The 23738-nt window shown below is 47.7% G+C and overlaps 2 protein-coding genes and 1 long non-coding RNA gene across 4 annotated transcripts; 2 read left to right on the forward strand and 1 right to left on the reverse strand.

Moving 5' to 3' along the window:
* Nucleotides 1-125: 125 nt before the first annotated feature.
* Nucleotides 126-2406, forward strand: LOC134026918 (uncharacterized). The gene is made up of 2 exons (XM_062469975.1): nt 126-319; nt 713-2406. The coding sequence occupies exon 2, from the start codon at nt 814-816 to the stop codon at nt 2392-2394; it is 1581 nt and encodes a 526-aa protein (XP_062325959.1). The 5' UTR covers nt 126-319; nt 713-813; the 3' UTR covers nt 2395-2406.
* A 1035-nt stretch (nt 2407-3441) lies between these two features.
* Nucleotides 3442-4275, reverse strand: LOC134027000 (uncharacterized). The gene is made up of 4 exons (XR_009931399.1): nt 4199-4275; nt 4047-4090; nt 3922-3951; nt 3442-3727 (listed from the first exon to the last, which is right to left on the reverse strand). It is a non-coding gene; the product is annotated as an uncharacterized LOC134027000 (long non-coding RNA).
* A 937-nt stretch (nt 4276-5212) lies between these two features.
* On the forward strand, nt 5213-22691 carry LOC134026914 (coiled-coil domain-containing protein 9B). Of its 2 annotated transcripts, XM_062469966.1 has the most exons (14): nt 5213-5249; nt 7198-7290; nt 10825-10929; nt 11042-11146; nt 11555-11674; nt 12061-12198; nt 14549-14692; nt 16370-16539; nt 17934-17983; nt 18687-18737; nt 18917-19016; nt 19804-20552; nt 21421-21503; nt 21939-22691. In XM_062469966.1, the coding sequence occupies exons 2-14, from the start codon at nt 7279-7281 to the stop codon at nt 21963-21965; spliced, it is 1854 nt and encodes a 617-aa protein (XP_062325950.1). In that variant the 5' UTR covers nt 5213-5249; nt 7198-7278; the 3' UTR covers nt 21966-22691. The 2 variants fall into 2 exon arrangements, with proteins under 2 accessions (XP_062325950.1, XP_062325949.1); XM_062469965.1 differs by lacking the exon at nt 5213-5249 and having other exon boundaries at nt 7131-7290.
* Nucleotides 22692-23738: the final 1047 nt, after the last annotated feature.

Consider the following 23738-nt stretch of genomic DNA (forward strand, 5'->3'; position numbering starts at 1 on the left):
GTATCTCCTTAGCTTACCTTATAGTTATTTAAATAAACGACGCAATTTCTCTCGTGCAGAAGCCTGTAATGTAGGGATATGTTAATATCGTGCGTAGGTCTCAACCTAACGACGTTTAAGAAATATTTTTGGTCATGCGGTATGCTACTTGTCAATCAGTGCGTTACCATGGCAACCTGAGAGCATGCCACCCCAGCAGCGACGGTCGGAGAGCTCTGGTGGACACCTGCAAGCGCGCGATGGAGAGGCGCGCGCGTTTGCATGCGCCAATGTCTCGCTTCTAATAAGGAATAAAGAATTCTCCCCGAGTCCTGAACAGGTAAGTGAAACAAAATCAGAAATATTACTGTTTAAACTAATTTCAAGTGTACAGGTAGATTACTCACTCACATAAAAACAATTCACTGAAGTCTGTATTCGTAGAATTTGGTAAAGGGTCTAAAAATGCACAAAGCAGTAGCTTAGCCACTGCATTAAAATATTAAATGGCTTTGTCGGTTGATGTCATGGACCAAGTGATTGACGCACGCACCTGATAAACATTCCAGGATGAAACTGGTTGTTATGCTGTACTGGTTGTTCCAGAATGACTTGTCTCCACAGAATATGACCATAGTATTGCAATGAGGAATCTTAAGTATCATTATTTATGGATGTATTGAATAAGTGAGCTTGGTTCTTCGTAGGCATGACATGTTTGTTTTCTTCACAGGAGGGAGTTTGTCAACAGATGCCACAGTTGAGTAATGGTTTGACACATCTAGATTATCTGTGGAAAAAAAACTGAAGAGCGTAGATGATTATAAATCCACCATGTCAGTCAAAGGGGCAGCAATTGGACACAGTGAAGAGAGAGCAGGACTGAGGGGAAGGCTGTCGGGTCCTGAACAGGGCAAATCGATCTGGTCCTGGAGACCCAAAAGTTTGAGGAAGAGCAACTGGACGAAAGACAAGTCAACGTTTAGTTGTCAAGAAACAAATTCTTCTGAAGAGAACCTTCAGAAGGCTCTGGGTAGTGAGGATGAGGCTGCTCTTCAGAGCCCTGTGACAGCTACTTTGTCATCCTCCACAGGACAAACTCATTTAGATGCTGATGATTTAGACCAAAAGTACAAACGACAGGGACTCAAAGGCTGGAGATATTGTTTCCCTCGGTCTGTCGTGTGCTGTCGTAGTAAGACGTCAGATGACAAGAGGGACCATGACAAAGATGGAAGTAATGATTTCACGTTCTTTAACAAGCTGACCAGAGACTCTGTTGATTTAACTGTCCAGCCGAATGTGATAAACTGTATTTTAACCAGAGAGGAACTAGAGAGGGTTCCTGCTGTGGTAAGGAGAGAAAAATACAAAGTCAGAACAAGACAAATCTTCAAAAGATTCAGTCGTGAATCTCCTGGAGATGATTCTAAAGCCACCCCGTTGGGACCGGACACTTCTCGGCAAGATCCTTGTGTTAGTATCTCTCTCGGGGAAAAGACCGGACCTTTCTGGAGGCGCAGGGCCAAGAAGCCCTCTCCTTTCTTCCAGGAGCGTATCGAAGAAAACAGGGAATACATACAAGAGGAGACGATCGTCCTAGCTAACAGACACGCTGACGATGCAGCTGGGGGCGACAGCTCCAGTCCTCCTCAGAGGGGAGAGAGAGGCGCCCGCCGGCATTACCCCGAGACACTGACGGTGAGCGTGAATGTGAGTGCTGCGACGTCCGAGGTCAAGGAGGTCAAAGGCACAGTAGAGACGGACACGGATGCCTCAGAAACACAGCTAGAGGAAGATATAAAGGAACCTGAAGACTGTGGAGAAGAACGTCTGATGGAGGCTGGGGAGACGCTGGTGACACGTTATCCACCTGAGACCTACAGTGGCTCTGAGACGACAGGGGACTGTGGATCACCTGAGGGGAGTGTGAATGTGGAGATGCACCCAGGACTCGCTGATGGATACGTTACCTCAGCCGCTGATGCAGTTGGCCTTACGGCGACAGGAAAAGAGATCCAACTGTTTCCTGACTCGAATGAACATCTAGATAACTTTATGTGTAGGAGTTTAGACACACCAAGCAGAGATCTGATACAGAGGGATATTAGCCAGGGTTTGGATTGTGACAAGTCTCATCCTGACAATGAACAGTTATTCCCTTGTGAACTGAGCAGCTCATTAAAGACTGTTTCTGGCACATGCCATTATTGTGTCCTCCTTGCTGACGATCATACAGATCTGTATCATTGTGATCGACAGCCAACTGAGATAGTCCTGCAAGAGACTGCTTGTTTGGTGGTTCAGTTTGTGATGAATGCTGCTGTAGATCAGTTCAAAAAAGAGCTGTTGGAATCTGATGTTACCCAGCTGTCTCTTAATCAGCTTCAGAACAACTCGCGAGACACATTCTAACATGAACTACAATGACATGATTGACATCACATTCAGTGCTTTTGTGTTTACCCAACCCAAACCTGTATTTTGTCATCATGCTGTTCATGTGTTCATATGTTCATGCTGTTCATATGTGAAGATAGACCATGCCAATGGCATGTTCCTAGAAAGTCATGTTTTGTCATGTATGGGATGTTCTTGTGGTTAAATTTGCAGCAAATAGGGTCTACTACTCACACTGGGTTACATTTCTTATGAAATTGTCCACCTCAGACTGTGAGAGTGTACTTGACTTTGATGCCAAACAGACTATCCAGGAAATAGTCTCAGAGGTGCTGCAGTTGAGATAACCATATTTAGACACATTTAGACACAGAATATGAGAATATTTCCTGGATAGTTAAATAGGAGGTAAATCTGTCAAGGTCTCTTATGCAGACGAACTCAGCAAATTAAACTTGTCTGAAGTCCTTTGGAAGGCCAATGTTCTAGAAGAGGGCGTAGCTCACTTGGCTGTAGGCCATCAACACCTGGGTCATAGGCGCCGATTTATGTTTTCGTCCGTGGGTGCTCACTGGCGCACGCCCTTTAAAAAAAAAGTAGTCAAAAAATGTTTGCATTTCTGAACCTTAGGAAATGGACAGCGGCTGACACGAACACACACGCCTATTAACTTGATATAGCCTATATCATGTTAAATGAATGTAGCCTACTGGCAGTCTGGCACACGTGGGTGCTTAGTATTTTCCGGAGCACCCACGGTCGGCGCCTGTGCGTGGGTTTATGGGAGTGCGAATACCTTGGAGTTGTGAAATTTGGATCGGAGCCATCTGATCCACTGTCAACAGTTTGAGGAGAACTTAATACGTTTCTTTTGATCTATCAACTCAGATCGCAGGATACCTGCACGTCGGGTGCTGCTCTTTGACATCTTTTCTGTAGAAATGTTGGTTTGTAATGGGTCTAAAATCATATAACAGCTGGGTTGTGAAGTATCCCTTATACGCATCTGTTTGAATGATATATTGCATGCGCATCTATAAATAAATGATAAATAAGTCACTGTGGCTCTGAATAGTTTTAATACATAGATACACGTCCATATTTTTTTTACAGATGATGTCAGAGTTTATAACAGTTAAAGAACAATGTTTTCCAATTAAGGTACTTCAGTACCACATCCTCTTCCGCCACCTTTTTTATGTTCGCCACCTTTTCCATGTTCGCCACCTTTTCCATGTTCGCCACCTTTTCCATGTTCGCCACCTTTTCCATGTTCGCCACCTTTTCCATGTTCGCCACCTTTTCCATGTTGGCCGGCAGCTTTTCCATCTCCTTTCTTTCCCTTCCCCTAAAAATTAGCGAAACATTTGTACTCATCTCAATAGTTTAGTATAAACATACCAGACAGTTCTCTTAAAGTCGTAGAACACATTTCAGTCAACTACGACACATTTTTACTTACTATTTATCAAACTCTTTTGACATTGAATTTAACAGAAAGAGAACAAGCATAAAGTCAGACTTCGGAGCAGTGTAGCCTACCTCCTTATCTCCGACTGCAGGGGTGGTAGCCTGAGGGACCAGAAACAAGCATTTCATTACTCATCAATCATGCACGGAGGGTGGATGGTAAAACAGTCTATGGTTATCAAAGTGAGTTGTCTTACCGCTGGAGTACTCATGTTTGTCTCGGGTTAGCAGGTAGATTAATCTGTTAGAAAAATTGAAAGAATACCTGTAATAATGATATACATGTAATTTTCCATATCAACTTTAGCAGCCTACAAAAAAAACGTTTTTTAATTAAAGCATGTCATACCTGTTACAGGAGGGTTAAACTGTGCACATCATGCTCTCACTGTCTGTATTTATAACAAATGACCTCGTGATGGGGATGCAGGGTCTGCAGACCACACCCAAACCTGTTTTAATTATAGGTGTATTTTTCTAGGAAAGGCGTTGCAAGGTATGCACTGCCTTAGCAAATGAAACTCCCAATAAGGTGACAAGGGTTACACCTCAAAAATGATCCAGACCAAATAATACGTTGCAAACGCGACCTTCCTGTTCTCAATCTTTTACTTACTGCATGTGCCTAAACCCACATGTGGGATTTGATAGATTTGAACTTGTTGATCAAAGTGTGACTTTTTACTTTGATACTGTTCAAAGCCAGCACATTACGTTATACGCTAAATTGTGCACACATGTAGTAGCCTACATGTAGGGGAGTCAGGTGGCTGAGCGGTTAGGGAATCGGGCCAGTAATCATAAGGTTGCCAGTTCGATTCCCGGCTGTGCAAAATGACGTTGTGTCCTTGGGCAAGGCACTTCACCCTACTTGTCTCGGGGGAATGTCCCTGTACTTACTGTAAGTCGCTCTGGATAAGAGCGTCTGCTAAATGACTAAATGTAAATGTAGCCTATATGTGTCTGCTGTTCGCCCATACAAGAGTGATTAGCCTATCTAGATTCCAACCAAAACGTTGTGCCCAGTCCCAGACACACGTGTTCTGGGTTTTAGCTGTTAAGGATGCTTGAGGCGAGGGAGTCTCTTCCAACATAGCTGCACAATGCTGCCCATGTCCTAACACCTTTCACATGCATCTGCATATCCTTATTGTTTGTTATTTTTAGTGTATATGTCATTTTCTACATATGTTTTATGGCAGGTCGGCTGCAAAGAGAAATATTCTAATTATGCTTAACTGTTAATGATGAGCCAATAGACATCTTTTTTTTTTTTCAGACTAAGGATAAAGCATTCCACCTAGTGGACAATCATAGAACATGCGCCAAATGTGTGCATCATCATGTCACTCACGTTAATTAACATGCCTGTCAGGAATATAAATCTTTCCAATGTCGTGGTAAGTAACCCGTAGTTGTGGGATATGACTTCACAGTTAATCATGCAATTAGATATTTCTTATTTGAATATCAATGTGTGGTACATGTTTGTATGGGGTTCCCCCAAGTGTTTTAACTTCCACTTCAACGACCTTGCTTCGATCACAGCACACTAGACTAGCCACACTCTAAACGTCTAGCTAGCTAGCTTGATAATATACAAAAAAACCCGCATCCATCAACTGTCTATAGTTGGTTTGCAGTATTTTTCTAATTGGGATGACATTTTTCTTTATTTTAGTGGGTATTTTGAAGATTCTAAAACCATAAACCATAGCTACGGGTGATAAATTACAGGCCTACTGTTACCAAATTGGTGACATGTCCGACCATCCTGCAGTGTTGCAAGGTAGGCTAGCAAGGTGTTAGGTAGGCTAGTCAAATAGATTCCAACCTAAATGTTGAATCCAAAATACCCAGTCTTAACCAGCATTTGATCTCTTAGAAGCCGTCTCAAACTATTCTACCCTGGCTTGCAAACTAACGGCAAGACAATATTAATTGGATATGCCGACTATACATTCAGTAGAAATAAGTGTATGCCTATTTTGTTATTTTTATGAATTAACACGTTTACTGAAACCATGAAGCGCAATAGTAGGCCTTTCTGAAACGGGTTTGCTCATGGGCACAAACTCAAACAAAGTTAAATTAAGTTAACACAAAATCAACTACCGACTATAATCACTGACTGCATGGCGGACACGAGCATCACGGGCACAGCAGACTTCAATTTCGATTAAAAAAATAACAGAACTATTTTGATTCCACCACATTTTTATTTGATCTGTATCAGAGCCATAACTCATAATAACATTGTTTAATACAGTAAAAAACTATCATTTGGATTTTCTATAGGTGATTTTTGTTGTTGTTGCTAACGGTCCTTACATGTTACATCAGAAAGCAGTTGTTTAAAATAATGTATTTGTCACATTCCTGTATTTTCTGTGCATACCCCTGAAGTAGGCTATCACGTGTAAGGCAATATCTAGTTTGTTAACACAGTAATCCTTAAGAAACGTATTCTTTGTGGCACTCTGTTCTAGCTAAAGCAGTAGGCTGTGACTGATAACCTAATACTCTTATCAAAGATGCTGTCTGTTTCTCAAGCACTCTGGGAACACCAGTGTCCAGCCACTGAGAGCAACTTGACTTCCCTGCTGCCTCCTTCAGCAGTCTGGCATTTGTCTGCCTGGTGCATATCATTTATTCCTAGGCTAGACACCCTGCATGAGGAATCGTGGGAAATCCTGCAGACAGCCCCACCCCCTCCCTAAACTTAACCTCTCTCTCTCCCTCCCTCTCTCTCCCTCCCTCTCTCTCCCCCTCTCAATGGGAGCCCCCTAATAGTACACTGGATGTTCACATTCAGACAGGGCAGCCTGTCAGGCAAACCAGCTGCTACTGAGAGGGCAGGAGGCCAGCAGTAAGGAGACAGGAACCTCGTTTTGGGAAACGTGTTTGTGTACGTCTTTGAGGCGAAACACAAACGGGCTGGGTTCAATTCATGAGTGTCTTAGGGTCTGTTTGTTTCCCGTATGAAGGCAGAGCTATCTGTGGACATTCTCCTGTTTCCCTTTAAATCCAGAGGGGAGGGAGTGTTAGTGGGGAGGGGGCAGCATTTAACCAGCGTGTTCGGAGCAGAGGAACAGGGAGGGGGAGAGGGGGGTGTGAAGGGTAATTTTATCTGAGAGCAAGTGCCCCAGAGAGAGAGAGGGAGGGAGAGTGAGGAGGGAAGGAGAGACAGTATGTGTCCGAGAGAGTGGGAGGGACGAAGGGAGAGAGATCGAGAGTGAGCGAGCTGGCGGGTGGGTGCCGTGAAATCCGTTAAAGGGGGGGCGGGGGGGCTCAGAGCGTTTGTTAGACGTGTTGGCGTTCAGCCCAACTTGGCTCATTGTAATCAAGGCATGATCGTGGACCCCAGCCTGCTGCCTCTGCTGCCCCGGCCGCCTCGCATTTGGACTGAGCCCAGCTTCTACCGCTGACATGGACAGAGCCGTAAGTGTGTCCTCTCTCTCTTTCTCTCTCTCTCTCCCCTTCTCCCACGCGCTCTCTCCATTTCTCTCTAGCTTTTGGACTATCTCGCTCTGTCTTTCTCTGTCTCCCCCCCCCCGTGCGGGCTTCCTACCCTGTTTTAGTATTTAGCCGAGGTTGTAGCTGTTACCAACGCAGTGCCTTAGGTAGTGGAGTGAGTGGCCACTGCCTAGGCTGTCCCCAGCCTCCGGTAGGTGGCCAGGGAGGGAGTCCAGCCAGCCTCGGCCCAGTGGGCCTCCACGCCTCGCCATGGGCACCGTCCGATGCCGATGCTTGTGTGTGTGCATCGGAGTGTCAGTGTGTGTGTGTGTGTGTGTGTGTGTGTGTGCGCATCGGAGTGTCAGTGTGTGTGTGTGTGTGTTTATGAAACACAGTTGCTCAGGACCTGCTCCCTTGCTAACAAGCAGGACTGGAAGGTGCACTCTCTTATTCCGGAGGCTTCCTGTCCTCCATGACCACTTCCTCTCTCTGCAGTGTGGTCGTCTCTCCGAGGGGCTGGCTGCTCTGGTCTCCCTGCAGTGAGGGACTGGCTGCTCTGGTCTCCCTGCAGTGAGGGGCTGGTGCCATCCAGCAGCCAGTCTCTGCCTTGCTCCTGTCCCCCTGTGTGTCGTCAGGGTCTGTTGTGTTTGGAAACCCTGGCGACCAGGAGCTGTAAGCTAACTTCTCACTGGCTCCACAGGCTTCAGAAACACGATTTGAGTTGAGCAGTCTTTGCTCTGCTGGTTCCTGCACTGTGTGCTGCTGACTGCTTCTCATTACTCAGTGTCCCGAGATAGTGGTTTTGATGAATGGTAGAAAGATTTACCTGAATGTTTTGATGTTCGTTTTGGAACTGTAAAAGGCTTACACATTTCTAATTGGTGTCAGGTATCAAATGGTGTTTTAGATTAGTACAATACTGACATATCCTTAAAAATAAGAGAGGAAAGTGGATGCATCTGAGTTGAAGTGAGTCCGCTCTTCTCCCCCCTGCCGGCCGTGCTATGAGACCGGCAGCTAGTCTGTGTGGGCAGCGATGGCGACGCGGCGGAGGTGGAAAACCCCAGAAGAAGAATGGCATCCTGGCCCGGGTGCTGTGACTCATTGTTCGGCGCTGCACGGAATGTCACATGGAGCTGAGAGGGTTCTCTTTTGTCATCACTGTGGCGACGGCGGGTACCTGGCAAACAGACAGGCAGATAGACAGACAGATAGACAGGCAGATAGACAGGCAGGCAGATAGGCAGGCAGATAGGCAGGCAGATAGACAGACAGATAGACAGGCAGATAGGCAGGCAGATAGACAGGCAGATAGACAGACAGGCAGACAGACAGGCAGACAGACAGGCAGATAGACAGGCAGATAGACAGGCAGACAGTCAGGCAGACAGGGGGCAGCTATCGCCACATGCAGAATGTTGACCTCCTCGTCAGGGTAGCCTCTTTTCAAGGCTGACCAGGCTTTCAGTCTTAATTAAATAGAAAATGTTTTATTCTAGCAGGTTAAATATTCAACATCCTGTGTCCTGGGCCCTTGTTTTAGTGTTTGTATTGTTCAGTCTCAAGGTTACTCCGATAGTGGTGGTTTGTGACGGCATCATAGCAGGGAGAGGGAGGGAGATGGGCTTTAGTGTGTCCCAGACAGGCAGGGGGGGCATGGCTGTGTCACTTCTCCTGAACAGGAAGTGGTGTTTTTCTGTGCTACATCAATAGCTTGAGGCATGTTTATTTCAAAGTGCCTTCCAGAGGCTGTATGGTGGCAGTCGGGTCGTCTTTCGTAGCGCAGAAGCTAGCTCAGCACAAACCCAGCACTGGCCCACGGGGCGCAACCCATTCTGTGCATTCTGAAGGCTCCAGTAGAAAAGCTAAATTGTGTTTTAGATCAGCCTTTCCTAATCCTGGTCCTCAGGACACACTGCCCTGCATGTTTGAGATGTTTCCCTCTTGCAACACACCTGATTCAAATAAACGGGTCGTTACCAGGCTTCTGCTGAGCTTGATAATGACCCATTCATTTGAATCAGGTGTGTGCAGTGCAAACAATGCAGGGCAGTGGGTCCCGAGGACCAGGGTTGGGAAAGGCTGTTTTAGATGATTGGGTGTGGGCACTTTACCGGCCTAATCTGATCAGTTACCAACATGACACATGACATCGATCCTGTAAGGCCAAGATCCTTTTGAGCGCAGGGAATAACGAGTTGCTGTGAGCCGGGCTTTTGAGCTGCTTGGCTTTTGAGCTGCTTGGCTCTCTCCTTCTGCGGTCGCCGGTCATCTGAGCTAAAGGCCGAGGTGTAGAAGCTGCCCTCTGCCATTGGCTGCTGCAAAGGGTCACCTCGTGCATATTTAGAATCTGTTACCTGCTTTTATTCTTATTTCGTATTTCCTCTTCTTGCCTCCTGCAATGTCACATTTCCCCCTCAGGGATCAGTAAAGGATCAGTAACGGGTCTTTCAGGGTGTAGGGGTGGTGTAGGTGCAGTTCTATGTGGGCATATTTGAAGCCTTCTGCGACACTGCTGGTATAAAGAACTAAATACATGTGAGTGGAATACCTAGTAATACTACTGCTACTATTGCCCTGTCAGTCATGTGTTCTTCAGCCCTCTCTCAAGCTGTTCAAAGAAACTACACAAACTACACTTCCCAGAACCCTCTGCCCAGGTGATGAGCTCAGAGAAAGCATGTCAGAAAGTATGTCTTAGTCTCCATAAGAGCCATGTAGCTGCTTTAGATTCCTGTAACAGGGCTTCAAGTTACTACTACCTTGGCTGTGTTGGGCCTGAACACGCTCCGTCACTGTTACCAGATCTCCATCGATCCTTCCAGCTGACAGCATTAGATGGGTGCCTTGTGTCCATGGATTCAGTTGTTCTTCTGGATCAGTGACACTGCACATTGTCCCTGTAGCGGTCTGAAGCCACGCTGGGATTAGGAGGGGGCCTCTGGTCGTGTGAGGAAGACTTCAGCTGACGGTGTTAGGATGTTTAACCCTTGTGTTATCTTCGGGTCATTCTGACCCATCAGTCATTGTGACCCACCGTCGTATTGCGACAACTTTACCGCATACAAAAACAAAGTGAAGCATTTTCTTTTAACCGTTGGGCTGTCTCAGACCCCCCACATTGCGAAGGTTAAAAGAAAATTATTTTTATTTGTTTTTGTATTGGGTAAAATTGGGTAAACACAACGATGGTTCGTTATGAACCTTTGGGTCATGTGACCCGAAGGCAGCACGAGGGTTAAGATAGTCTGCACTTAAGATTCCTGCTGAGAGAGAGAGAGAGAGAGAGAGAGAGAGAGAGATTTTTTTTTTCTTCACATTTTCAAAGTCAATTCAACCACTATTTCATAAATGTTTGGGGCATTGTTTAGTTCCAAATCACACAAGTTCAAATCTATGCTTTCATTAGTTTGTGAGTCCAGTCTGGCTCAGGTGACAGTATCCCAAATTGTCATGCCCATGGTGATGCCTGCGCCCTCTGCGGTCCTCATGAAGACAGCACTGTCCCCTTCCACCCAGAGCCCCAGCGAAATGCTGCCCAAGAGGGAGCAGAGAGACAAGGAGCTGGACAAGAAGATCGAGGCCCTGCGCCAGAAGAACCAGGCCCTCATGAGGAGGTACCAGGTGGGCAGAGCTTTCAACCTCCAGCACCACCACACTGACTCCTCCATGCTAAGGTCGTCACCATCAGCTGTTTTTCATCTCGGAGTTGTCGTCCTCTCTGTGTCCCTTACAGGAAGTGGAGGAGGATAAGAAGAAGGCGGAGGAGGAAGGGAAAGCCCTGCAGAACCGGAAGGGCAAAGCGGACGACCTGACCATCACCATTAACAATTCCACCACTGTGAGAGATGCGTAGATTGTGGCTAGCTGTGTGTGTTCCAGTGCTGTAGCAAGCTAGCTGGCCGTGTGTGTGTGTGTGTGTACAAGTGTTGTAGCTAGCTGGCTAGCTGTGTGTGTTCCAGTGCTGTAGCAAGCTAGCTGGCCGTGTGTGTGTACAAGTGTTGTAGCTAGCTGGCTAGCTGTGTGTGTTCCAGTGCTGTAGCAAGCTAGCTGGCCGTGTGTGTGTGTACAAGTGTTGTAGCTAGCTGGGTAGCTTGGTGTGTTCTAGTGCTTTAACTAGCTAGCTAGCTGGCTGTGTGTGTTCCCGTGCTGTGAATGCTAGCGAGCTAGCCTGCTAGCATGCTAGCGAGCTAGCCAGCTAGGCCCCTGTCAGGCTGTCCTGTTGACCCGGGCTGGGCCTGTGTTCCAGGAGCCCCGTGTGGTGGTGACCCGGCCAGGGCCTGGGCTGTGTGGGGAGGACTGTCCCCCGGGTGCGGGGCGAGCCAGGTCGAGGCAGCTGCTGGTCACCATGGCAGGGAACCACACCAAGGTAGAGAACACTCACCGTGGTCAGCCTGCATTTGTGGACCACTTGTACCTTATATCTGGATGAACTTTGCAGCATGTGTGCAGACCATGTGAGTGATTGAAAAAAAATATATTTTTTCAACTTTTTCTAAATTTGTTTCTAACCTTTTTTTGAAAATATTATTTCAACCATTTTTGGGCATTTCAAAAAAAAAAAATTATAAAAATATTTTTTTTATAAAAATATTTGTGTAAACAATTTCAGGAGTGAAAGTAATTATAAATAGATAACATAAATAGTGTAGTAAGTATTGATACCAGAAAAAGTATTTGTACTTAGTTACTCCCATCTCTGGTGTTGTGGTGTAGCTGTGAGGCCCGTTGTGTGTTTGTGTCTGTTGACCTCAGGGGGTGAAGCGGGTGGTGAGTGAGAGGATGACCAGGAGGGGGCCGGCCCCCCACAACCACCCCCTGGTGGACAGGCCCCCGCGGGCACCCTTGGAGGGCAGAGCCAGGCCCCCCTACGGGGGGGAGACAGGATCGCAGGTGAGCCCCCCCCTCAGACACACACACACCTTGCTGTGTGGTTGCCTAACAACCAACACCTGTCTGCTGACGTGTCTTGGGAGAGCTGTCTCTGGAGGACTGGCCCCTCCCTTCCCCCCTCCTCCTGTGATGGAGCACAAAGCCTGAAGCCTTGATTTACTATCTGTGGAATGTTGTGTTATAGATGTGCAGGTGAAACATAGTCATACACACGCCTGCATGAGTACAGGCCACACACACGCTAACATCTCCAGCTGCTCTGTGACCTGACTCAGATCCCTGGTCTGCAGAGTCCGAACAGCTGCTTCAGACTGCCACACACACACTCACACACCAGTGGACACACACACACTCACACACACTCACTCACACACACACCAGTGGACACACACTCACACACACACAAGTGGACACACACACACTCACACACACACCAGTGGACACACTCACACACAATTACACTCGTGGACACACACACACGCTCTCCTATCAACTTGCTGACACACACCATGAACAGCTGATCCTCTGTTCCTGTGGAGGGAGGGGGGCGGGGTTTGGGTGAAAATAGGGTTACAGAGTTGTGTGTGTGTGTGCATGTGTGCATAGCAGAGTCTGTGTAACAATCTTGGAGTCTGCATGTGTGTGCTATGTGTTAGGCTAGCCTCCCGCAGTCCCCAGCCCACTGATGTAATATGGTAGCAGTGACATCATGAACACTATTTCTAGCCTATATTCGGGTCAGCCCTATGGTCCATCACAGGGACTCAGTCAGTGTTGGGGTTGTGGTAAGTTTAGCCATGACGATGTCATAGTGTCACCTCCAGGACAGTCCTGTTCCTGTTTCCATGATTCTATTCAGAAACTGTGTAACGCAAATAACTAAATCAGATAGTGCCTTACTCTTCAGCATTAAATGTGCGTCCATAGTCGAACACAAGCTGGAATGAGAGCTTATCACTGCAGCTTGGACACGTGGGCCTTTCATACCCAGGGTACGGCCTAGTGGGCTCACTGAAGGATGGGGCCCTGGCCGGGATCTGAGGATGAGGGTACGGCCTAGTGGGCTCACTGAAGGATGGGGCCCTGGCCGGGATCTGAGGATGAGGGTGGGGACTAGGAGTGGGCTGGCCCTGCTCTGGAGCTGTCTGACAGCGGGGAGGGATCAGGGAGGGTCTGTCTGGTGTGTCTGCTCTGTGGAGAGAGGACCAGATAAGGAGAGAGACAGAGGGATACAGAGGGGGAGGGAGAGGGGGAGGGAGAGGGGTGGGAGCGGGGGAGGGAGAGGGGGAGGGAGCGGGGGAGGGAGTGGGGGAGGGAGAGGGGGAGGAGGGGAACAGGGACCCTTCTGCAGACCTTCTGTTTGCATCATGTTTCCTCCTTGTTTTCCCACCATCATGAAAAGAATGATTTAATCTAATTAACATTCACACGTTTTTTTTAATACAAATGTGGTTGTGAATGTGGCTCATCATGCTGCCAAGTGGACAGAGCTGCAATGTGCCAGACAGGTGATGGAGGAGAGAGGGAGAGAGAGAGGGGGAGTGAGAGAGAAAGGAGTGAGAGAGAGGGACTGAGGGAGAGAGAGAGAGACAAAGGAGACAAAGGAGGGAGAGTGACGGAGTGAGAGAGGGAGTGTGTGAGAGAGATGGAGAGAGAAAACGAGCGCCTGGGTGAGCGAATGAGAGCTGTGTTTTGTCTGTGCTCTGGGAGGGAGGAACAAATGAAGTCTGTGGATGTCTTAAATCTCTCCTCCTGAGACAGACAGACTCATTCCAGCAGTCCTCACCCTCCCTCTGTCCTGGAGACGTCTGCTAATGGCAGCATGAATCACCCAGACACATTCACACGGGTGAACGCATTATGTCGAACTGAATTGAATATTTCTTCAAACACAAAATCCCTCCCGTTGTACAGTGTTTGTCCACCAGGGGGCAGTCTAGTTCTGTCAGCCTGTCAGGTGTACACAGGATACGTTGTTGTCAGTTTAATGGCAGCCATAACAATGGCAGCACTGGGACCTTCAGGAGTAATAGTCTATCATTGATTAATAAACAGCTGAAAGACATGGGAAGCATTATGTAACTGTCATCTCTCTTTCTCTCCCCCTTCCCCTCCTCTCTCATCCTCCCTACCTCTCTCCCTTTCTCTCTCATCCTCTCTACCCCTCTCCTTCTCTCTGTCCTTTTGTCTCTCCCTCTCTCTTCCTCTCTCTCCCTCTCTCTCCCTCTCTCTTCCTCCCTCTCACTCGATACCTCTCTGTCCTCTTTTTGTCATCTGTCTGTCATCTATCTTTTTGTCTCTGTGTCACTTTCTTGCTCTTCCTCTCTCTCTCTCCCCCCCTCTCTCCCAGGATGAGGTGAGGCAGGACCAGAGGCAGGACCAGAGGCAGGACCAGAGGCAGGACCAGAGGCAGGACCAGAGGCAGGACCAGAGGCAGGACCAGAGGCAGACAGAGGAGCGTTATAGTGTGTTGGAGTGTGAGCCGTACTACCAGGTAAGAGCCACGACCCAGACATGTTGATGCCTCATACAGGACCCAGACATGTCGATGCCTCTTACAGGACCCAGACATGTTGATGCCTCTTACAGGACCCAGACATGTTGATGCCTCATACAGGACCCAGACATGTCGATGCCTCTTACAGGACCCAGACATGTCGATGCCTCTTACAGGGGGAATACTGCACTGGCTCTGAGGGAATGATCCGACACGTCACTCTCCTCCACACACACACAAACCACACACACACAAACCACACACACAACCCAGTGGTCAGACAGTGTCCGTGAGGGCCTCCTGGTCTGGTGGTGTGCTGGTCAGGCGCAGGCTGGACAGTGCAGCAGCAGAGGTAAACAGGCCAGACCTTCTCACGTGGAGCGAGTGTAGACCACATGACGAGAGCTGCCTCTTCTGCTGCCTCTGCTGCTGCCTCTTCTGCTGCCTCTGCTGCCTCCTCTGCTGCCTCCTCTGCTGCCTCCTCTGCTGCCTCCTCTGCTGCCTCTGCTGCTGCCTCTGCTGCCTCCTCTGCTGCCACTGCTGCCTCCTCCTCTGCTGCCTCTGCTGCCTCCTCTGCTGCCACTGCTGCCTCCTCCTCTGCCTCCTCTGGTTATCAGCCCCGCCCTGGAGAACGCTGCCGGCAGGTTACGCAACGCTCTGTTTCTCCTATGTGGAAGCCGGATGCTGTTGCATAAGAAGGTGATTGCAGGTCCTAGGCTGTGCTAACCGGCCCGCGCCAACTGCAGAAGAGCTCGAGGGGGGGATTCAACGTTGTTTGTTTCATTCATTTGGTCCCCCCACCCACAAAGCGGTATCTCCACATCCTCAACTGGACACGTTTGTACAGGTCTTCATCTCCATCGTCAAGGCCTGCTAGTGTTACAAGCTGTGAAGCAGGCGTAGTCCTTCTAATCCCTGTGTTGCCCTCCTCCCTGAGGGAGGCCAGGCCCTAATTGAAAGCTACAATCAGACAGCTCCCTGGCCCCTGACGCCCTCCCTGGGAGACCCTGTAGAGGCAGGAAATTGAAAGTGTTAATTAGCGCTCTGGCTAACGGAGACAGCAGGGGACTGCCTGTTGGAACATGCGGCATCCACCGTCCCCCGGGACCCCTGCGTCCCCTAGCAGGAGAGACAACCAGAGGGACGAACACTCTCTCCCTCATCCTGGAGACCGCCTGTAGGAGCACCAAATGTTTACCTGCCTCTGATTGGCTCGCACCTCAGAGCAAAACAACACCTGTCAGATCCGTGTGTCCTTCTCATCTTCTACCTCTCTGGAGCTGTTACTTCTCTCTCTGTCACTGCGTTTGTGTCCTTTATGTCCCCTAGAAAAAAACAAAACAAATTTAGCAAAGATCAATTCAGTGTCTTATTGATTTCCGCTCCCGTTGAGAGAGGCTGTTTTCCTGTTACTCGCCAGAGGTCATGCTGCAGCTCTGAGCCGGCTGCGGGCCCTTCTCCAGGCTGCTGCTTCTACAGCTTCACCAGGGGCCCCGGGCCCCTGAGGGAAACGGGGGCAAACACAGACCGTTCAGTCAACTCTGACCACTGAAATACCGTAGAAATACGCACTTCCGATTCTTGATCTTCCGCTGTACATTCTACTTGCACTATGTGCGTCGCTGCGGATGAAAGCGTCCACTGTGTGACTAACGTGTGACTGTGTCTCCCCAGGATGCAGAGCTGCAGGGCCAGACTGAGCTCAGCCTCTCCAGAGAGGAGCAGCAGGAGTACCTGCGCTGGAAGAAGGAGCGCGAGCAGATCGACCGAGATAGAGTTGCTCGCCACAAAAACGCCAAGGGCCAGTGGAGACGAGCCTGGGACCTGGACAAGACGGATCACATGTAAGCTTGAAGCCCGACCGCAGCCCTCCTGTTTAACACCAGCCCGCTTCTCTAGCAGCTCTGCTACTGTCGGCCCTTTCAGCTACATTTACATTTAGTCATTTAGCAGACGCTCTTATCCAGAGCCACTTACAGTAAATACAGGGACATTCCCCCCGAGGCAAGTATGGTGAAGTGCCTTGCCCAAGGACACAACGTCAGTTGGCATGACCAGGAATCGAACTGGCAACCTTCGGATTACTAGCCCGATTCCCTCACCGCTCAGCCACCTGACTCCCTAGCGCTAGCGCATGGTTGTTTGTTTGGTTTGCCGAATGCATGTTTTCACATTTGTTTGCACATTTGTTTGCACACTTGAGGATGTAGTTCGATGGATAAATAGGTATTACAATTAATTTTTGATTTTGGGCTGAACTGTCTCTTTAAGCTTGTACTTAACCTACATGCATCTCACCCCAACTAACTCCTTTAACCAAAACCATTCTGTGACGAAGGTTTGTGAGAAACTGTAGCAGAAAGGAAAATGCCTGGAGGAATAAAAATGTTATCTCATAGATTTACTTTCTTCTTTGTATAGTATGATTGGCTGCTCTCAATAACTCAATGTAGATTTAGAATGTTGTAGGGATTTAGAGAGACTACATTTGGACCCATGTCTAATCTCATGATACTGTTGTACCATCACAAGACTAGATCTGATCAAGTCACATGATACAAACAGCATTAGCAGACTGTCACACTAAATTGAATAATATCGCAACTGGTTATTAATGTTGCAGACTAATACACATCTGCCAATTGTACTGGTAACTAAAAATCACATGTGCTTTTAAGAGATGCATCAACAGTGTTACAACTTAAACAATTAAGATTGTGTCACCCCAAAATACCTTTTCATACATCACTACCCAGAAAGAGAAGAAAGCAGCACTGTGGTATTTGTAGTTCGGTGGTCTTTGTAGTTCGGTGGTTATCAGCTGCATCTGCAGTGCCCTGAGCGGCCCAGTAGCAACATAAACAAGCTATTTAGAACAAGCAGAGAAACTTAAAAGGGACAAGGGAGACTATATTTACTCAGGGGTGAAATGCCTTGCCTTTTTTGGCAAGGGTTTAAAATGAATGAATGATGAATGTGGGCAGTCCTGCTAAATGAACCCAGTGGAGTGCTAACTGTTAAGGCTAAGTAGAATGCTAACGCTAAGGTTAGTGGTAAAGTTGCAGGATAGGTGCCCAACCATTAAGCCCCATGGACTCTTCATTAACTATGGTAAGAATGTGCATGTTTACATTCTACACCAGACTGTCGCCCAGAACTTGTACTGTGCCTGTTTATAGTTCTCTCTCAGCAGCTTATTGGGGCGTCCTTGCTCTGTAAACTAAACCTTTGCCTCAAGGTTTTCAGATAAATCCCCTGGAGAGAGAGACAGAGGGCCTCAAACTAGAGGTGAGACTTTTGGTTGGTAAAAAAAAAATTATAATCTGAATTTCAGTTTGCACAAATTCGAACAACAAAATTCAGGTACCAAAAATTGTATAACAAAAAATGTAATCTTAAAATTGTATAACAAATTCAATCTTCAAAAATGTAAATCTTCAAAAATTCAAATAAAACTAAATTCAGGCTACTGAAATTCGAAAGCAAAAATGAATAAAAAAAAAATAGAGCTGAAAAATTCAGATACGATTGCCTTACCTATCCTTGGTATTCCGGATGTTGCAATCAGAATTCTTTTCAGCAACATTTTTTTTCTTCTTAAATTTTTTCAGAACTGAATATTTGCTTTAGAATTTGAGCAACCAGAATGTCTTTTTATTAGAATTTTTTGGGCTCAATTTTTTTAAATCTGAATTTCATCATTCAAATTTGAGCCATCTGAATTTACAAACCTTTAGTTTTTTGTTCAGATTTTCTTTTTTTTACATCAAAATAAATTTGGCAGGTGAATTCAAAACATAACAAATTCAGGTATGGTTTTCCTCGAAAAATATTTTGATGCTATGAATTCGGTGGTGTTTAAATTTCCATATTAAGTATTCAATGCCTTTTCTCAAATTCAAAACATAATGTCACTGATTTGCTTCCATAGATAAGAGAGAAACATGTTGATTACAGACAATATTCTATTAATACTGTGTTTGGTTTCCAGGTGGGAAGAGTGCAAGGAAAGGTTATCCCAAATCAGTTGCTGACTCTGGAGGTGAGGTATTTCCTGCTCAGGGCTGTACAGAACAACCTTCGGTGCCATATTGTACAGTTTATTGCAACAGTCGCCTGTAGTCTCCAGACACTTAGTGGTGTAGAACGTACTCTGATGTCAGTGTCTGTCTAGTGTTCATGTGGTTCAAAGATATTCCTCCTCAAACGTGTCCCACACAGGCCACCATACAAGGGGCAAAGGAGACGAGGGGGGCAAGAAGGTTCCTGTGGTGGGCAGCAAGGCCAAGGGCAAAGATCGTCTGACTGGACGCGCCAGAAGGTCAGTAGAGTCCAGGGTGAGGCAGCAGACATGCATCAGAGAGATGTAAAGCAGACGCCCTGATGGAGCCTCATCGCTGTCCTGCCAGTTCAGTGAAGTGTTTTGTCTGGCTGCAGGCCCTTAGGGATGCTCCGGGGACAGAACACAGCACACGTCAAACCTGTTTGTCTTCTCACATGGGAAACTTCCTCTTAAAAGCTCTGTTTGTTCCATAAGACATCTGTCAAGTGGTTGTCACGTTACCGATGTACCAGGAGAGGCTAGCTCCATCCTGTCTGTCCTCATGCAGTATTTACATTTACATGTAGTCATTTAGCAGACGCTCTTATCCAGAGCGACTTACAGTAAGTACAGGGACATTCCCCCGAGGCAAGTAGGGTGAAGTGCCTTGCCCAAGGACACAACGTCAGTTGGCATGACCGGGAATCGAACTGGCAACCTTCGGATTACTAGTCCGATTCCCTCACCGCTCAGCCACCTGACTCCCTATTTACCCACCTATTTATGTCCTTCCCTGCTGTGGGCCACTCCTCCATGTTGTCAGCAGTTGTTGTCAGATGGTATTAAGGGATGATAGGATGTCTTCCTGTTCTCCTTCCACAAACGCTCTTTCTCAGTTCTTCAACTCCATCATCGTCTTTCGTCCAAAGTCATCCTCTCTAGTACTGAACGCACGCACTGTTTACCGTGTCGTAGATCCCAAAACTGGGCTTTTCTGTTGCTGATCAAGATGTTATCTAGAGTGCGGATTTCTTTGGCTCTTGTGGACTTAAAACATGTCTTCCAGATGGGATGCTGACGAGGACGGGGGTCTCTCACGGGCTTCTCAGACGAGCTTGGAAGAGTTTCTGGAGGAACTGGACGCCCTGGGAGACCCAGAAGGGGACCAGCCCATAGCAGAGACCCCAAGGGTCACAGAGGGTGACCTCAAAACAGAGTCTTCACCTCTTCTGGATGTGGTCAGCGAGGAGGAGGAGGGGGTTGGGGTTGAGCAGCTGCCTGGGCCCCCCAGCTCTCTCCCAGACAGCGCTCCTGAAGGTGAGACCGAGGCTGCGTCTCATAAGAGCCCCGAAAAGAAAGTTCGCTTTTCAGACGAGCTCATCCAAGAGGCCCGTCACAACAACACCTCCCCTAGCAACACCTCCCCTAGCAACACCAGACATGAGTACGAGGAGCCCACAGATACCCAGGAAGCCGGTGACCCTCAGGACCAAGCAGAGCGACCTGCTGGAGAATCCCAGACACAGAGCTCTTTGGTCAGGCAAGGACAGCCGCCAAAAGCCCCTGAACCTCCTACGGCTCCCAAGACAGACTGTGACGATGTCTGCAGTCCTGCTCCCAGCTCCCCCACGGAGGAGAGAGCCTGTGGCCCTCCCCAGGACGTCTCTCCCCAGGACGTCTCTCCCCAGGACGTCTCTCCCCAGGACGTCTCTCCCCAGGACGTCTCTCCCCAGGACGTCTCTCCCCAGGACGTCTCTCCCCAGGACGTCTCTCCCCAGCCTCTAGAGCACGCCAAGAGCAGCGGCAGGAAGGCAGGTAGGTCATGGGAGGTGTCCCAGTGGGACCGAGCGAGGGTATGTGGGTCCACAGTGGGACGGAGGGAGGGTATGGGAGGTGTCCCAGTGGGAGGAGGGAGGGTATGGGAGGTGTCCCAGTGGGACGGAGGGAGGGTATGGGAGGTGTCCCAGTGGGACGGAGGGAGGGTATGGGAGGTGTCCCAGTGGGAGGAGGGAGGGTATGGGAGGTGTCCCAGTGGGACGGAGGGAGGGTATGGGAGGTGTCCCAGTGGGACGGAGGGAGGGTATGGGAGGTGTCCCAGTGGGACGGAGGGAGGGTATGGGAGGTGTCCCAGTGGGACGGAGGGAGGGTATGGGAGGTGTCCCAGTGGGACGGAGGGAGGGTATGGGAGGTGTCCCAGTGGGACGGAGGGAGGGTATGGGAGGTGTCCCAGTGGGACGGAGGGAGGGTATGGGAGGTGTCCCAGTGGGACCGAGCGAGGGTATGGGAGGTGTCCCAGTGGGACGGAGGGAGGGTATGGGAGGTGTCCCAGTGGGACGGAGGGAGGGTATGGGAGGTGTCCCAGTGGGACGGAGGGAGGGTATGGGAGGTGTCCCAGTGGGACGGAGGGAGGGTATGGGAGGTGTCCCAGTGGGACGGAGGGAGGGTATGGGAGGTGTCCCAGTGGGACGGAGGGAGGGTATGGGAGGTGTCCCAGTGGGACGGAGGGAGGGTATGGGAGGTGTCCCAGTGGGACGGAGGGAGGGTATGGGAGGTGTCCCAGTGGGACGGAGGGAGGGTATGGGAGGTGTCCCAGTGGGACGGAGGGAGGGTATGGGAGGTGTCCCAGTGGGAGGAGGGAGGGTATGTGGGTTCACAGTGACTAACAGCAGGTTCTTTTACACAGAGGAGCTTCTAGACTCCAGCCTGTCTGTTCTGACCCTGGAGTCAGGAGAGATGAACCCAGCACACACCACCAGCACTGATAAGGTCAGTTAAGGAGAGGATGAGAGGGGGGAGGATGCATGGATGCATGGTTGAGTAAGTGATGGATGAGTAAGGGATGGATGGATGCATGGGCATGAGAGACAGATAAGAGATGGATTCCTCTGCATTGCAGATGTAAGATACAGTACATTATTAGATTGTGACCAGGGTACAGTATAACTCACTGACCAGGGTACAGTATAACTCACTGCTGAAGCGAGCATCAGCTTTTCAAGTGGCGTAGAAATAGCCAAGTGAAGCCGTCCCCGTTAATCTTCTCGCCTGCTGTATGTATGATAATGTGTTCCCACCCACCTGCGCTCAGCCAGGAGAGAACAGATACTGCAGATCCCAGAGAACGCTGCTATAAGTGGTGGATTAAGCGATTACAAACATTCGCAATTTATACCTGTAATATGTATATTTTTTTATTTTCAGGCCAGAGAGCATGGGAGGATTGTCTAAAGGACTTGAAATGTTGAAATCTCAGTCTGTATCAGAAGGAAAACTAAACCTGGAGGATTTCCCACAAGCCGTTTAACAGATGAAGCACCTGCTTCCATTCACTCTTTATTTGTAATTGAGAAAGATAACTCAAACTTGAGTTTGGAAGAATCCAAGATGGTTGATGTTTTAGACGAGAATGATTAGAGCATAGGGTCATAACAAATGACTAAAAGCATTTTCCTTTCTTTAAAAAAAAAAAAAAAAAGAACTTGGCTTACAAGCACTTTATTCTTTGATGTAAGAGTATTGATGAGCTCTACATGACTGTAGCGCGTCATTTGAATTGAAGACATGAAACGGCTGTCTTTGTTTACATTTGAAGTTTTATTTAAAGGTTCTACAAACATTAAAGTTGATGTAAATGAAGGTTCAGTTCATGATAGCTAATCAGTTTGACTTGGACCGCCTGGCCTTGAGCTGACTACATCCAAGTGTCGTGCCTGACTTTGCCTTAGTGGTCATTTAAATAATTGTATGTAATTAGCATTATATGCTGATAATACTCTATGCCTTCTGTGTTGATTACTTAAGGTCAGATCACGGGCTCCATTTGCATTTATAAGCTATCGATTGATGCAGTATTCACCCTTTCATTCAAATAGTTTACAGTTTCAGAACATCTTTATTTTAACTGTAAAAAACACAATACAAGTGCATTATGATATGGAGTAGCCATACTGTGTATACATTTTCTAATACAATTCCCACTTGAAAAGTGGGATTGTTTTTTTTTCTCATAGTTGTGCCTTGAATATTGTTTCAAATATATAAAAAGGTCACCACAATGTATTTGGTTTGAATGACTTGAATTGTGTTCACTAACTTCATTTGTTGATTTAATTAATGTGTCTCTGTGTGACTACAAAATGACATTTCTTAAGTTAGAGGAACTCTGTGCATAGTGAAGTTAGTAGAGAATGAAAATTACAACTATCATTAGAGGTCTGGATCACACTTTAAGCATACTTAACCATGACTTAAAGCCATAACACGTTAATAGAGTACTTTCCTCCCCTTGTCTACATTTTTATTCAGTAGTGCTGCAGTCATGCTGAAGAGGCCGTGCAGTTCATCTCCACAGGTTTTGAACTGCCAAAGACATGATCTGTTAGAAACACAAAAATACACATAGATTGCAAAACCCGAGTAATGATATTGTTGAACTGGACAAGGTAGGTAGTAAGAAGGTTGAGGTTTCTTCCTGAACTTTCCTGAATGTTGGCTGTTGGAAGAAGTGTACGACACACAATGCAATGTTGTTAAATATTCTGGACTGTGAAGTGGACAGTAGAGACAGTAGAGAATGTGGATTCGATTTGAAGGAGAACTGATCCTGATCTCGAATGTTGTTTGTTGATGGAAACGAGTTGACCTGGCTTCAGTCATGCCTGGGTGTAACTCCCTGCAGTGTGTCTTCATCTTTAAAGCATAGTTACATTTCATGTACCCTGCTCATCTGTTTATTCAAGGTTTGTCTGAACGGTGTTCTAAGTGCTTCATCACCCAACTTTGCTTAACCACACTTGAAAGTAAACAAAGTGTTTGACTGACAATAATGCTCTGTTGGGTATCTGCTGTGTCTCTCACTACCTGCTCCCTGTGGATGCACACCGACAACCGAACGATCCAAAAGGAAAGTGTTTGTGAGTGTGTGTTCCTGTGTGCACACACAAGTTTGACCTATATGTCTATAGAGCTGTTTACAGATTCAGAACTCCAGAGGAATGTTTG

The sequence above is a fragment of the Osmerus eperlanus genome, chromosome 9 (genome assembly GCF_963692335.1).
Source record: "Osmerus eperlanus chromosome 9, fOsmEpe2.1, whole genome shotgun sequence".
Classification (NCBI taxonomy): Eukaryota; Metazoa; Chordata; class Actinopteri; order Osmeriformes; family Osmeridae; genus Osmerus; species Osmerus eperlanus.